Below are 16,113 nucleotides of genomic sequence, written 5' to 3'. Positions count from 1 at the left end.
TAATGACTGACTGACAACTTCACATGTATGTGGCATTAGATCTTATCTCACTCTCCTCGGTGAATCATTGTGGTGGCTGGCTGCAGAAGAGTCCTGGTTAGACTCCAGGTCTGCGTTCGACACTTTGTGCGTAATCGAACCGGTTGCCCAAACGCAGCCAATCAGAGGAGAGCTAACGGTGCCATACGCACGCTGCAGGCGAGTGCTCGAGCTTGTGCTGTTGGAGATCTTAAGGAGGTGGACTGAGCTGAGCTGAGCTGAGGGTCTGCTGCTGGTGGAATTCATCAAGTTTCACCTCATTCACCACCTTCGATTAACAATGTCACACCCACAGCAGGTAAACGTGAGAATCAGACTTTTAACAGTAACGTGATGCGAATAATGTTTGTTTTGAATAGAGTTTGATTTGTAGCAGAGAACTGTTGCAGACAGTATGAATGTTGTGCTGTGTAGCTGCAATAAGTTTCATTTAATATTTTTGATGTCATTTTATTTCATACATGACTCTGCATTGGTATCATGAGAAAACTGAAAAGCAAAACTATCATAGAAAACTATTATAATGCTGCACAACACATGTGCCCAACAACAAAGTACCAGGTCATCTCTGAGTTTAAAAACTTTTAGTAGTTTTGTATTGTATTACATGTGCGATTGTGACGTTGCCTCTCCAGCTGCAGGTTGTGCTGCTGTTTTGATTTTACAGATTTACAGCATAAGACATTTTATCTGAGTCACAAGTACCTGACGAAATGTTAATGAATATAATGTAATGAAAAGTTCATGTCTGTCTGTGTGCTTGTGTCTCCAGGGCAGTACTCTGACACTGGTGCTCATGGTCGTTGCTGCAGGCACTGGAGGAACTCTTCAGTATGGCTACAACCTCGCCATAATGAACGCACCTACAACTGTGAGTCTTCGTTTTTTTAATGCATTTTTTAATGCATGTCCAAATTTCCCACAGGGACAATAGAGTTATCTAATATATATACTGTAAATGATGTTTTAGTGTGTGGCAGCACATTTGTTATTAACTGCATTTATTGGACGAGATGATGAGGCTCCTAGGTGTCAAGTGTTACAGCGTCTGGTTTTTAAACTCAGGTGACAGTCTATTAGGTATTGATTGGTTGATTTTTATTGTTTATACTAAGTGAAAACCTGGTGTACCTAATAAACTGAGCGTACATTAAGGCTGGCCCATTAAAAAAGAACTGTGTGGACCAGCTTCAGTCTTATTTCACATTTGGTTCACAGTGAAATTTGGCACAAAGAAGAATTAGGCCTCTTGGGTCAATGATTAAGGATTGGCATTCTGACACATCCAGTTTTAGTGTCGCTGGATGCAGAGCTTGCATCAGTGTTTAACTATAACAACAGCGGCCGCACTGATAAATCAAAAACACAAAACTCCACCAGCCACAGACAATAGTCACAAGCATCTTATTCTGATGTGAACATGGGAATTGATTTGTTGAGGCTGCAGATTGGCCCTGAGGGATTTAGCATCTTGCTGCTGTCTGTCAAAAGAAATACATCAATAAATAAAACTCCCCAAAAGGCAGAAATCAGTGAAATGAAAACAGACTGAAGCACAGGATCAGAGGTCTCAGAGGTAATAAGTGTCAGCCTTAACTCTGCTCTGTTCACATGCATGTGTGTGCACGTCATTGATTAACTCAGTTTGACTTAAATGGTAACTTGTTCACGTTTCTTCTGAAGTATATTCAAACCTTTATCAATGAGACGGTGCTGCAGCGCTGGGACCTGCAGCTGGAGGACTACGAGGTGACGCTGGTCTGGACAATCATTGTCTCCATCTTCTCACTGGGAGGCCTGGCAGGCGCTCTCATAGCCGGACCTATGACCATACGTTTTGGAAGGTAAAAGAAGACGCTGCGTCACACGGCTGTATGTAAATATATGAAGGCACGTGTGCAGGGAGTGAGGTTATGAGGTTTTCATTTGAACAACGAGAAAAGAGAATGATCAGCCTGCTGATGACACAGATTATTGTTTGACTTTCCTCTATGTTTATACATGTGTATGAATATTTGGTGAACTGAGTTTGCAGGGATGAATGAATGCTGCCATACTGCTTTTAAAGGATGATTCTCTACTGGAATCTTTAATTAAAATAAATCACAAATTCAAAGTTTTATTTACCAACAAGAAAGAAAGTCATTTAAAAAACTGGTGAATGTAGTTTCAGGAATAAACTATGAATTTTTTAAGGACTATTTTCAGCAGCAGCTGGACAGTGTGTGATTGTGTGTGTGTGTGTGTGTGTGTGTGTGTGTGTGTGTGTGTGTGTGTGTGAGACCAACTAGTAATTTAATCAACACATTTCTTTAAGAATATTGCTTTTAATATGTGCATCTAACTGTACCTTACTAGCTAATGAACATACCACTTATAATGTAGACAGTAGGATTTGCATTATTTATTTAAATGACATCTAAAGCTTTTTCTTCAGACAGTAAAGCGCTAACATGTTGATATGCTGAAGATACGCTGGTACATTCTCAAACTGTACATCCTCTGTCTCTGCCTCTGTCTACAACCTCTGCAGTGACTCACCGCAGAGGTTGTAGAGTGAAAATCTGTCAGCGTATCTTCAGTATGGTTTCATATGCCAGCATCAATTTTTTCCTCTGTCACAGCAAAATGTTAGCACTTGACTGTCTGAAGAAAAAGCTTTAGATGTAATTTAAATAAATAATGCAAATTCTACTGTCTACATTATAAGTGGTGTGTTCATTAACTAAATAAGGTACAGTTAGATGCACATATTAATAATACATATATAGTGCCCATTGTTATCATAATGAAGGAACAGTGTGGTTTATATATGGCTACAGTATGGCTGTTTGTAACAGGAGTTGGATAACATCTAAATAAGATAAACAGAAATAACATAAACAGATTGTACTTGTTGCTTGGTATAGTTCATTACTTTATGTTGTGCTTTTATACAATAAATCTACATATATGAAATTCTTTTAACATGGCCTAACAAGTGCTCCACGACTCTGCACTTACATTCTATATCTTCAAAATCTCATTGATTCCTCAAGTTATCTTTAAATCGATTCATTTTGTATTTTTTTTTCAAAGGAAGAAGTGTCTGCTGATGAACAACGTCTTCCTCATGACCGGCGCACTCTTAGCTGTGACCAGCAGAGCCGCCAAGTCTTTCGAGATGATTATTATCTCACGGGTCCTGGTTGGAATCAATTCTGGTATGTCCTTCACGTCCGTAGATACTCTGTTTTATTTTGACTTCTGGTGCTGTAATAATGAAACTCTCCTGAAATGAGATTATGTATTGTGAAACGTTTGTTTTGTAGGAATCAGCATGAACGTGCAGCCTATGTATTTTGGAGAGAGTGCACCAAAGCACTTGCGTGGGGCTGTTTCATTGTCTTCAGCTGTATTTGCAGCATTTGGTGTGATGTTGGGTCAGGTGGTGGGACTCAGGTATGTGCAAACACGTGTGCCAAAGGTTTTTTAAGGATATCAACAGTAACACTCTAACACTGGCTGATGTATTTATAGAGAGATTTTGGGCAGCGAGCCATGTTGGCAGTACCTTCTTGCCAGTAATGCCATTCCCGGCCTAATTCAGCTCCTGACCCTGCCATGGTTCCCAGAAAGCCCCAGATACCTGCTGATCGACAGGGGCGACAAGGAGGCGTGTATTAACGGTGGGTACCGAGTTGTGTTAACCCAATACAGTTACAACACATTTCTAAGGGAATAAAGTAGTTTTTATTTTTACTTTTTTTACATTTAAAGATACATTATTAGCAAAATGTTTTGAAACTTTTTTGGATGTAACCCTTTACAAAAAGTGTCATTGTAGCCCCCACTCATGATTCTATGAGTTCGTACTAGTTTCTTCGAATAGTGATGTTCCCCTTAACTTTGTTTGAAAAGTCAATATTCTTAATGCTACTACTGCTAATAATAATTATTATAATAATAAAAATGAGGATAATAAAAGATTACGCACAATGAAAACAAGGGCAAGGCCTCTACTACTTTACTTTTTTGTCTAATTTAGGGTCCAGATCTAATAACTCAAAGTAAGTTATTATTATTATTATTATTATTATTATCAATATTATTATTACCATTATTGTTGATATGTATTAATATATTGTTACTTGAGCCTGGAGATTTTGAATTTTACTCTTGATTTAAATTTTCGCTTCCTTGTATTTCTACTTAAAATAACAGCAATTGCATATAATTTCATATATAAGAAACATGCATCGAGTTTAATTTTTGTGTGTGGGTCAGCTCTGAGACGTCTCCGTGGCTGTGAAGTCCAGAGCAGTGAGCTCAATGAGATCCTGGAGGAACAGGCTCAAACCAAAGGCATGAGGCCCAGACGACCCTGGGAGCTGTTCACTGATCGCTCTGTTCGCTGGCAGCTCATCTCCGTCATGGTCATCAGCAGTGCCATGCAGCTCTGTGGCAACGACTCGGTAAGAATCTATCAATCAATCATTAAAAATGTTTTCATATAACACCTTTCAAACAAATCAGATGCAATTCAAAGTGCTTTACAGGTGAATGACAAAACATAGATCAAACATAGAAAATTTAAAATAGGACTATTGCACACCAACACAATTTCAAATGAAAAAGACATGAATAGAATAAAGCTAAGAAAATGAAATATATATAATCAACACTAACATTTTAGTAAAACAAAACAGAGTAAGATATCTTGTAAGTATAAATCTAAATCTTAAAACCATAAAATGATACAACACAGAATAAAGACTATATAGGTGGGTTCTTAATCTACCCAGGTAAATGTGTGTATATTGATGTAATGATCAGAGGGATTTCTACAGTGTGTTTTGTGTCTCTCTGTTGAAAAAGATGTTATGTAACCTAAGAGAACTCGTGTTACTGATACACATCTACAGTAAAAGTATCAGATGTTCCTCTGGCCGCAGTTTCCCCCTGATTGGAAATTTGAGCTCATCCATCAGCAGTTTGTGTTGTGTGGGTTTCTTTAGGTTCCTGCAGGTCATATCAATAATGCAAACTGCAGAGGGAGCATCAGTCCTTGCAGTGAATGATGTGTTGATTTGAATGTGCAGTATGAACTAAATGACTGGATGTTTATATCCATATTTTAATTTCACCTTCTTTTTCCCTCTGAGTTTCTGATCAGAAAACGCTGACTAAATGTCCTCGTGTTTTAAGGCTTCTAATCACATTCTTGGCAGGTTTAGAGAGGGGACTGGGTATTAACACAATTGCCCCATGTACAAAATGCTTCAATCAGCTTAACACACTGTGTTTGACACTTGTGAAGGTCCCTCTGCGCTGCTCTCAAATCGTCATATGTTTCTTTTCCCTCCAGATTTACTTCTACGCATCGTACGTGTTTAAAGAAGCTGGAATAGCTGATGACCAAATCCAGTACATTACCATTGGCACTGGTACATGTGAGTTCACTGCCTGTATAATGTGTGTAAGTATCAGTCAATACAGCACATGCTTCGTAACAGACCAGTGTTTGTGAAGTGGCAATGCAGATTAAATGTAGTTACTGTATTAGAGCAGCACAACATTCTGCACATAATAACATGAGAACATACAGGCACATGATGATTGGTCACTTGGAGAGCACATACCTCCACGAGGCTGATTGGCCATTTCCTATTGAGATCAGATTCTTATAGGTTACCATGTACACAGAAACTTTGTGCTTTCATTAAACACAAGCAAAATATCAATTCTCTGATATAGCTGAAAAACACAACTTCCTCTTTTGTTTTTGTTGTTTTTATTTGTTCCTTCCTGCTACTTTTTTTCTTATATTTCTGAAAGTCTAATTGCTCACACGTTAATATTTTAATATTTTCCAGAACCTCCTGGTCGAGCGTAAAGGTCGGAGGTTCATGCTGATGGGAGGGTTCATCCTCATGACCGTCTGGGCGGTTGTCTTCACGATCGCTCTGTCATTTGAGGTATCGTTGTCCACTTCCTGCACATGACAATCACCAATCATATACACGCATTGTCAATGTTCAAGGTAACAGTGAAAATCATTTATATTTCTGGAGGTAATACACATGTGAGTGAACCAGTAATACATCCAGTATGAGAATAGTTCAATCCAGTGATGTCTGTGGTCATTTCAATGAGTCAGTCAGCCCACTGGGGGGCGTCAGTGGTCTAGCATTATTCTACAATTGGGGGAAGGGGAAAATACTTCAACGACTAAGAAGTTTGATTTCAGGAAAGTAGATTATTTTTCCACAATAATGTTTGTAGTTTGAGGAATTTCAAAGAATCACATTGCTCAAGCTGTGATTTATAAAAATGTCACAATGTGCGATCATCTTTATTTTCTTCTTCTTTGTGAATTGCTCACCATGTATATTTTTATTTTCCTCACTCGTGTAAACAGCACTATATATCCTGGATGCCGTACGTGAGCATGGCCTGCATCTTCACCTACATCCTCAGCTTTGGCATGGGACCTGGTCAGTGTCACAGATTTACAACAAGATACAGTCAAAGACATTTCATTGCTGAAATGGAGAGGCATGTGCTCTGTGATCATTTCATGTGTTGATTGAGCGAAAGCTGATCAATATGTTTAATTGGTTTTGTTCTCAGCTGGAGTGACCGGCGTTCTGCCCACAGAGATCTTCAATCAGGCCGCTCGTCCTGCAGCCTACATGATCGCTGGCTCCATGATGTGGCTCAACCTCTTCATCACTGGAATGGCCTTCCCTTTTCTAGTGGTCAGTCCACCCACACACCATCCACCTATCAGCATCTGTCCACTCACACAGTCTAGAGACACCATTGTTTTAACCACAGTGATTTATGGGGACTTTCAGCAGGATTCTCTTTTCCAGCTGGTGACCATCTCTATCTGCTGTCACTATATATAACTATAATGTTTTTATTTAAATCAAGTCTGACATGAGTCTGACAGCTTTTCCTCTGCCTCTCCCTCACAGAGCGAACTGAACCAGTACTGTTTTGTGCCGTTCGCTGCCGTCTGCCTCTTATCTACGATCTACGTCGGCCTGTTTCTGCCCGAGACCAAGGGCAAGTCTCTGTCAGCCATCACCAGTGAATTCAACAAACTCAACTTTAAAGGCCTGGACCAGAACGTTACCTCACAGACTGAAGCCCAGTATCAGCTGGGTGAAGTGTGTCACTCCACGTCCTTATAGACAGACTTTTTCTCTCCTGTAGAGAGGACGTCACGTTAAGTCCGACTTTCATTTAACTGAAAGTCACTCAGAACTCCTTTGTCTGGAGTGTGTTTTCTATGCTCATTTGTAGGAAATATACTTATATTTTGATACTATTCAGCTCATTCTGAAAATCGTTTGGTAAATAGGAAGTGATTCAATACACTGAAAAACTGGACATTGCACAGGAGCACTTGATGTCACCATCTGATATATATTTATGTAGAGTACAAAAAACAAACTGCACATTTCAGTTTATTTCAGGAAATAAACTGAAATCAATTAAATCAATTGTTTTATATTTGACCAATTAATGGGACCAATGTGGCTGATGGTTGCCTTTATCTATGAACTGTATACATATATACAGTACATATACAGTTTAAACTGGACCCTATTGAATACAAAGTGTACATTCAGCATTGTGCTCACCTCATTTATGAAAATAGTCCGATGATGCTGAGCATCAGTGCTTTTAGTTCACACTGAAATAAATGACTCACTGTGTGTATGTGAATTTAAAATGTTTAATTGTATATGTTGAATTTGAAAGTCATTATTTTGTGTTTTAATAAATGAATCTGAATAATTAAAGTTTCTTGTGTTATCATAGATTTTCATATTTAATTGGCAGATCATCAAAATGTCCCTTTACGACAAAAATACAGCAGTTAAATATTGTCATATTGTATAATGGAAAACAAAACTGTGTTGAACTGTTTAAACAGCTCATTGAGCCCAGTCCAGGACGACCTGGTTAGAAAATTGAGGTCAAAGGTCAAGGTCACTGTGACTTGACAAAACTCTTTTTTAACTAGTGAATATTTTCCTTGAAGAACACCACAAGAGAATCCTGGCAAAAAGATGGCGCCGTACTAACGGGAGCCTGTCGTAGCAGCTCCGTGTATTACTGTCGGTCTTTTGTGTTTTTATTACGTTTGCTGTTTGTTCTTTTTACCTCAATGTTTTGTTTTGTTCTATTGCATTGTGTTTTGTTGTGTTCCGATACACAAGCTGCTATGACGACTTAATTTCCCTCCGGGGATGAATAAAGTACTCTATCTATCTATCTATCTATCTATTCAATTTGACAACTTTGTTTAGTACAATGCAAAATGACATGACAACAGCTGGAGGGAATGACCTTCACTGCTCGGCAGAGGTTTTTCATTCATAGGTTTCTTCTTCACAGGAGAGTAGTAAGAGGAAGGTTATTATTGTGTCAGAGAGAGGGACTGAGCAAAACACTTTTTTCACCAGTCAGTTATATCTTGCAATTATTGTTTTTTTTATTTGTTTGTTTTCTCTTTTAATTCACTTTACAGAAAAAATCATATTTAAATCAGTCAAAATTGTGACACCATTAAATGCACCAGACCTACTGACCAGTCGAACCACAAGCATTTTATAGAAACACTGTCAAAAAATGTCTATAAAATAATGTCTATAAAATAATGTGCATAATGGGCGTCTTACTTTTAGAAGATCTACTTTGTATGAGCATCAATAAAGACATGAGAATGTGATGTGGACTGTTCAAAGAAAGTAAGAAGAGAAATTTACTGTAAAAATCTGGCAGATTAAAAAAAAAAAAGCCAGTTTATTCTTAGGAGAAGAATTTGAAGATCCTACATCAGATGATAGAAGTACAGATATTATTTGGGTGAGAGCAACAGGAGGAGGAAGAGCAAGGTTCAAATATTTTATATAAATATGTGAATATTACCTTCCCCATAAGAATGACACACAGGATATGAATGGTACTGCTATCAGATGTAACCATAGAAATGTGTAAATCTTGCACCTACATATATTGTCATTGGATTTAGGGTCATTAATCCATCCATCCCTCCCTCCATCCATCCATCTCTCCATCATCCATCTATACATCCATACATCAATTCATCCGTTCATCAATCCATCTATACATCCATCCCTCCATCTTTCATTGACCCACCCTTCCATCCATCTATGCATGAATCCATCCATCCAACAATTCATCCATTCATCAATCCATCCATCCATTCATCCATCTATCAATCCATCCATCAATCCAGTGATCACAACATTTTATATCCAGAACTGAAAGGGACAGAACTATGGCAAATATTATAGTGATAACAAATGATTGAAATGCAAAATCAATATAAAAGCAATGCTTTCAATTAAGTACAATCGGTAAAATTCATGCTAATGAAAATATTTTTGTATGAAGGTGTGTGTGTGTGTGTGTATACAAATATCTATTTGACTTATTTTAAAGAGTGACAAAGTTTGCATGACGAAGAGGATGTGGTGGATGAAACAACACAGACCTTTAACAGGAAAACCACTGCTCATCTCCCATTTGAAACAATAGTCGTAGCAGTTTCCTTCATCTGTGAAGGTCTTATTGAAACATTTAAATTATCTACGGGTTCTTCTAAATTCCCGCCTCCAGTTTGTCACAAATGTGCAGTTAAAATATCAAGTCTCAGCACATGTTGAAATAACCCTGAGTTACATCACCCGTCTACATCAAGAGTATCATATTTCTCTTAAGAAAACTGCTGCAGACGGTCAGCAGAAATGAAACAGCTGTTTTCATGTTTTATTTGCATCAATGAGTGAACTGCTCATCAGGTGAAAATCTGTGGACGGCCTCTTCAATGTGTGCATATGAAGACATACAGTATAACACAAGCTCTACTTGAGCTGTGTTTCATTTTGTCTATTGGTTTGAGCCACCTCCCTCTTCAGATTGAAATAATATATAACCAGTGGACAGAATGTACCGGCAGAGCAACCACAGGAATCAACCAGATGGACCAGGTTTAATCTAGTGCTGCGTGTGATCATCCCTGTCACATACGTCAAAACATGACGTTCTTCTCTCCAACAACATGAATGGACAACTAAGATCTGTTGATGGGTAACTGGTGGCCTCCTTCATAAATCCTGCTCCTCTGCTCCTCGTGCATCCAGCATCGAGAGAGACAGTGCAAAAAATGGAGCGTGCATCAAAGAAGGTGAGTGGGTATTGTTACGCTGTATGTTTTCGATTACTTGAATACAGAGTTTAAAATACTCAATTATCATATAAGTAGCATGGGGGAAGTTTTATTGCGGTGCTCCAACAGTGCAAGTAAAAGAAGAAACAATCTAAATACTGAAAAAAAAATATATAATGAAATATTTATAAAGTAAATACAGAAGGTTTTCTCAGTTTTCTTTCTTTATCCAGTTTGAGTCATGTAATGGTAATTATAAATTCAATAATGAGTGAAAAATAAATCTTGAGCAAAAATGTTTGTTGTCACATTTTACCTTCATAGAACAAATGATGACCACATTTTTTATCATCTGGTCTATGAACAGTTTTAATATATAAAATGCATTATGAGTCACATTTTACAGTGATTATGAGTATGGGATAAATGCCTCTAAAACATTGACCACCACACCAGATAATTGTGGGTGATGGAAAATTGTTTGGACGATTTTCACTGAAACTGCCTCTGATTACTGAAACAACTGTTGACATGAGACATGAGATTTTCATCCAAAATGAAGTTGTGTTGACTTCAATGTGATGTCAACACTATCTGCATGGCTTAAGTATCTGCAGTGGTGGAAGAAGAACTGAGGGTTCGGGTTAGAGTCAAGTAAACTTAAAAATGCAACATAAAAACACTCATTAACAAGTTTTAGTTCTATTTGAATGAAAGTTTCTAATTATCACCTGAGAAATGTTCAATAAAAAAAATGTAGCTCAGAAATTTGACAGAGAAGAGCTTTAAAGTATCATTAAATGGAAATACAGAAATAAAGGACAAGTACTTTAAAACTGTACTTGGTTAAATATTACTGTCTCTCTCTCTCTCTCTATATATATATATATATAATATAAATTGCCAAGACCATATAGACTCTGGACATGCACTGAAAACCACTGGAACTGACCTTGAGAGAAACAATTAGAGAATTTGCTCATTCAAAAACACTTTCAAACAAGAAGGTGAAGGTGTTGAGGTGAATTAAACATTCGTCACAGAGCAGAATGGTTGAGTGCACAGTGACGTACAGAGCATCATCAGCTTCATTTATAATCATTATGCATCTGTTTGGGTTTGTCAGTGAAGCATTAGATGAATCATTACATGCTACCTGTCCTGTCCTACAATGTCCAGTTCACTAAACTGCCTCACTCAGTCAAATGGGATTTCCATTTTACGTCTCAGCTGCAGTATTGGAGGCTGTATTTGCTGTCGATGGTGTTGGGAATCGGTGGATCGTTTCAGTACGGGATTCAAGTGTCTGTCATTGCTTCACCAGAAGAGGTGAGACATCATGGCAACATACTGGATGAGAAAACAATAACAAAATGGCTAAAAGCTAAAGTTACTATAATACATTATTTATCTGTCCTTGATAAGGGACATGAAAATTGTGACTTTGACCTTTTCACAGCACGTGCAGAGTTTCGTGAACTACACGTGGTTGTTGAGGTACGACGCTCCAGTGAACGACTCTGCCAACAAGCTCATCTGGTCCTTCATCGTGGCTGTGCTGAGTCTAGGAGCCTGGGCCGGGGCCATTCACAGCGGCAGCCTTCCTGTCACTTACGGCCGGTGAGGGACACTGATTTTTACACTGAAATCTGTCCCCCAAAGTTAGCTAATGACAGAGACACCAAATTCTTGTACTTCCATCTTTTAGAGGACCCTCAAGGCATAATGCATTCCCTAGCCCCTTACCCTAACCTTAACCATCACAGCAACCTTAGCCTTAGCCTCCTGTGTTATTTAAAATACTGTTTGTTTGTGATGTTAGACAGGGCTGTTAATTAATAGCTAACACTCATTAATTACTTGCTGACGTCTCTGCTTTACAAAACTCTCTGACGGGACAAACTCTGATTTGGAGCCAAAGTCACCACTTCAATGGTTTTTATAAGCCAGAAAATAAAACGCTAATGTTCACCCTTAGTGTTTAACTAATCTGGTGTGTTTTCAAACACGTGATTTAACTCGCCAAGGTCACGTCAAGTGACTTTTTCAGCTGCAAAGATGGAAAATATGATGATTAATAAAAAGATAAAAGCAACTTGTTTCAAAGGCAAACATTTTTATTTTATTTATTCAGGCTCTGACAGCAGAAACGAATCTACTTGGTTTTAGACTTTGGTGTCAGTCCTGCAGTTCACACACTACAGGCTGCAGTGATTTACAATCACTGGATTCAATCATTCCCGGAAACACCTGCACTTCCCATAATGTGGAAAAGATGTACCAGGTTGACTTTAAGGTGGTGAAATATAAACTTCAAAGTACAGAATTGTGTGACGTTGCCACCGGGGTTTACCAACAACAGCCAGAGACAAACCATTCAGGTTTAACCTCTTTTACTTCACTTAGCTGTGAAAGTAAGTTTAGTTGAATCCTACTTAATAAAATGTTGTATTTGTCTTTTGGTCTATCAGGAAGAAAGCTCTCCTATTCAACAATGTTGTGGCGATCGTTGCTGCTCTGCTCATGCTCTTCAGTCGCATGGCCAAATCTTTTGAGATGATCTTGTTGGGCAGATTCCTGTATGGGTATAACGTCGGTATGTTCTGATGATGCCTGGTGTGTGTGTTGTGTTTCTTATCTACTGTTTTATTTTTGTCAGGCTCTTAGGTTATTTTTTTCTCTCCACAGGTCTCGGCCTGAGCGTTCACCTCATGTATCTTGGGGAGAGTTCGCCAAAGAAATTCAGAGGTTTCCTGACTCTCACCAGCTCAATCTTCATCGGTTTTGGCAAAGTTATGGGTCAAATTATTGGCATCAAGTAAGGAGTGAATTCTTCTAAAAATAAAACATATAATACAAATTCTACCTCCCCAATAAAAAACATCAATACGAGCTGTTCCAGATTACAGTTTATCTCACAATTAATGAAGATAAATGGCACAAAGTCATATGGATTATTCTTCATTATTATATTTAGGAAGAATATTTTGATATTTGTATTTCTTTCTTAGAATTTAATTTAATTTAATTTGAAAGGAATTTTTGTATTTCAGGTGTCAACTCTTAGATCTATAGTATCTCCCCTCTTCCTGCCTTATCTTTTTCTAACCCATCGTTTACTCTGTGTAGGGAGATGATGGGCACAGAGGACATGTGGCCTTATCTCTTGGCAGTGAGTGGTATTCCTGCCATCCTGCAGTTTGTGATGCTGCTGTTCTTCCCTGAGGCGCCTCGATACCTTTACATCGACAAAGGCGACACTGAAGGCTGCAGAAAAGGTGAGTGCACGGTCTCAGAATCTGCATTTCACTCTAGATCACACATTTTACAATAAGGGTTGGATTTGTAAACCTGCTTGATTGTGATTGTACAACAACTTCTATGAGTAGCTGTTGGAGAGTTTTGATTGTGTCACAGATGAACTCCAGCTTTTTGAATGTGTTCACTGGATAATGTTCCATCTAACAGCCCTGCAGTGGCTGTGGCAGGAGGAGGACTTGAAGCTGGAGCTGGACGACATGGAGAAAGAGAGAGAGAGCTCACAAGGAGAGAAGGCGAAGACAGTGAAGGACGTGTTGAGCTCTCGCTCTGTCAGGTGGCAGCTGCTGACTCTGGCCATCCCCTGTGCTGGTGTTCAGTTCTGCGGCATCAACGCTGTATGTTCATGTCAGCTGTCATGAAACAAATGTTCTGATCTCACCTCATGCGTTTAATCTAGTTAAATGGTTTCTCATCTTCTCTTCTCTCGTTCAGCTATACTTCTACGCCTTTGACATCTTCCGTGAGTCAGGAGTGCCAAAGGACCAGATGCATTACTTGGCCATTGGTATCGGAGCAACAGAGTTGATCGCTGTAACCCTGTGTGTAAGTATTCATACTGAAAGACGATGAAAATGTAACACAGCTCAAAAGCAACTCAGGAATGACAAAAGTTATCAATAGAAAACACACCTCCACCAAGACCAAACAGTCTCATTGAATTCAGGTTACACACATTTATAATTTTTTGTCAAAAACAAATACAGATTGAACAACTAAATAACCGACTGAACGACACAACTAGACTAACTAGACAACTATCTATCAACAGACTGACTGAATGACTGTACGATTGTCAGAATGAACGACTGAATGACCCACCAAACGACAGAGCGATTGACAGACTGAGTGAATAAATGATCAACAGACTGACCGAATGAGCGAATGAACAAACAATCAAATAAAAAACTGAATAACCCATCAAAAGAACAAACAAACCAATGAACAGGGTGAAAACAAGCCCTCTGTAACTTGAGTACAACGAAAGAAAGAAAGTGAGCTCATGGCTGTAGGTCAGTGCATTCCCTCCTGTGAACCACTGTTGGGTAAATTCATTTCATTAATTGTGTAACATCTCTGTTCTGTCTCAGTCTTTCCTGATAGATCGTGCTGGCAGGAAGAAGCTGATGGGCTATGGCTATTTACTGATGGGCATCACCATGTCTCTACTCACTGTCATGTTATCCATCAAGGTAACTGTGCTCTGTCACTGCACATGTCGTCGTCCTCCTCTCTGTCCTGAGGAAGAAAAATTATAAATACTTGTCTTTTTTCACAAAGGATCTGAATTCATGGATCCCATACGTGAACATCGCCCTGATCTTCTGTGTCATCTGCATCTATGGACTTGGACCTTGTGAGTTTTCTGTTGCCTGTGCTTATCCACATAAGTGATTTATTTTAAATTTGTATTATTTTATTTCAGATTGCATTTTTTTAAATAAACGATAATCTCCTTTTAGCCGGTGTGTCCATGGCTCTTCCCGCTGACCTTTTCCTACAAGCCTGGCGTCCCTCTGCCTACGTGATCAGTGGGACAATCAACTGGCTCGGCATGTTCCTCGTGGGGATGTTATTTGGCTACGTAGTGGTGAGATATATGTGCCTCATGTCATTATTTCCAGTCATTATCTCCCTCCTGATATCTGTACACTGTGAATTTAACAGCCTGATGTGATGTGTTTTTTGATGCAGGATGGACTCGGACAATTCTGCTTCCTGATCTTTGTGGCTTACTCCTTTTTCAGTGCAGGATTTATGATTCATTTTGTCCCAGAGACCAAAGGAAAAACAATGGTTGAGATTATGGAAGAGTTCAACAAAATAAATTACAAGAACAGTGGAATCGACATTGAAAGGACTGATAACACTCAATCCACTAAATTATAAATATTATAAATATACATTATTTATATATATTTTTAACTATATTTTTTCCACAGGCCATTCAGTTTGAATTTTAAATCAAACATTAAACCACGTTTTTAAGAGAGCAACCTTTACATTAGTTGTTAAAAAATCTTTACAAACAAATACATGTATTACTTTTAGCATGAACAACTCCAGAAGCCCCACATTCCACTGAAGTTTTCAGTTTTCTTGATTACTGGATGCCATACACAACCACGGTTATTTTATTTAATCCCATAGACACAAAACTACACCAAATACAGAAAAAGGTCAGTTCTAAGGTAGTTGGTTCATTCACTCATTCAAGCAGTATTAGATGTGATCCGTGCACAGTATACTACCAGATGATAGTTTGCCGACGTGTTTTTTGTGTGTGGACACGGTCTATATTGTTTGTTTACAAAAGACACACCAGCTGAATAAAGTTTTAGTGAAATTATTGGAGGCATCTGTGTGGTGAACTTGAGCGGCCTCGTCCCCATCATGTTTTGTTCCTCACATTCAATGTCAAATTAAATATGTACCATTTTTATATTTAATTATGTTAATCAATTCATTTTAGATATTTAAGGAAAAGTACAACCAGCCCATTTGAACAATAATGGATCACATGACAAATGTATGTGCAGATACATCATCTGGGACGCCAGTGT

The 16,113-nt window shown here is 38.4% G+C and overlaps 2 protein-coding genes across 2 annotated transcripts; both read left to right on the top strand.

Annotated features, from left to right (window-relative positions):
- The first annotated feature begins 201 nt into the window (after positions 1-201).
- On the top strand, positions 202-7,796 carry LOC109638581 (solute carrier family 2, facilitated glucose transporter member 11). Its single transcript, XM_020101621.2, has 12 exons — positions 202-337; positions 812-910; positions 1,723-1,883; positions 3,118-3,242; positions 3,351-3,480; positions 3,559-3,707; positions 4,306-4,493; positions 5,387-5,497; positions 5,895-5,996; positions 6,440-6,515; positions 6,652-6,779; positions 7,002-7,796. Exons 1-12 carry the CDS (start codon positions 320-322, stop codon positions 7,218-7,220), a joined length of 1,506 nt encoding a protein of 501 aa, XP_019957180.2. The 5' UTR covers positions 202-319; the 3' UTR covers positions 7,221-7,796.
- Positions 7,797-10,099: 2,303 nt separating this feature from the next.
- LOC109638469 (solute carrier family 2, facilitated glucose transporter member 11-like) lies at positions 10,100-15,572 on the top strand. Its single transcript, XM_020101463.2, has 12 exons — positions 10,100-10,249; positions 11,462-11,560; positions 11,691-11,851; positions 12,703-12,827; positions 12,920-13,049; positions 13,361-13,509; positions 13,700-13,887; positions 13,985-14,095; positions 14,641-14,742; positions 14,831-14,906; positions 15,013-15,140; positions 15,245-15,572. Exons 1-12 carry the CDS (start codon positions 10,229-10,231, stop codon positions 15,437-15,439), a joined length of 1,485 nt encoding a protein of 494 aa, XP_019957022.2. The 5' UTR covers positions 10,100-10,228; the 3' UTR covers positions 15,440-15,572.
- The last annotated feature ends 541 nt before the right edge of the window (positions 15,573-16,113 follow it).

The sequence above is a fragment of the Paralichthys olivaceus genome, chromosome 2 (genome assembly GCF_024713975.1).
Source record: "Paralichthys olivaceus isolate ysfri-2021 chromosome 2, ASM2471397v2, whole genome shotgun sequence".
Taxonomy (NCBI): domain Eukaryota; kingdom Metazoa; phylum Chordata; class Actinopteri; order Pleuronectiformes; family Paralichthyidae; genus Paralichthys; species Paralichthys olivaceus.
This window is presented reverse-complemented; position numbering and strand designations above follow the sequence as displayed.

Coding starts and splice junctions, on each gene's coding strand:
- LOC109638469 (XM_020101463.2), top strand. CDS start 10,229: ATGGAGCGTGCATCAAAGAAG. Junction 10,250..11,461: donor TGGAGCGTGCATCAAAGAAG/GTGAGTGGGTAT, acceptor TTTACGTCTCAG/CTGCAGTATTGGAGGCTGTA. Junction 13,888..13,984: donor AGTTCTGCGGCATCAACGCT/GTATGTTCATGT, acceptor TCTCTCGTTCAG/CTATACTTCTACGCCTTTGA.
- LOC109638581 (XM_020101621.2), top strand. Junction 911..1,722: donor TAATGAACGCACCTACAACT/GTGAGTCTTCGT, acceptor TTTCTTCTGAAG/TATATTCAAACCTTTATCAA. Junction 3,708..4,305: donor CAAGGAGGCGTGTATTAACG/GTGGGTACCGAG, acceptor TGTGTGGGTCAG/CTCTGAGACGTCTCCGTGGC.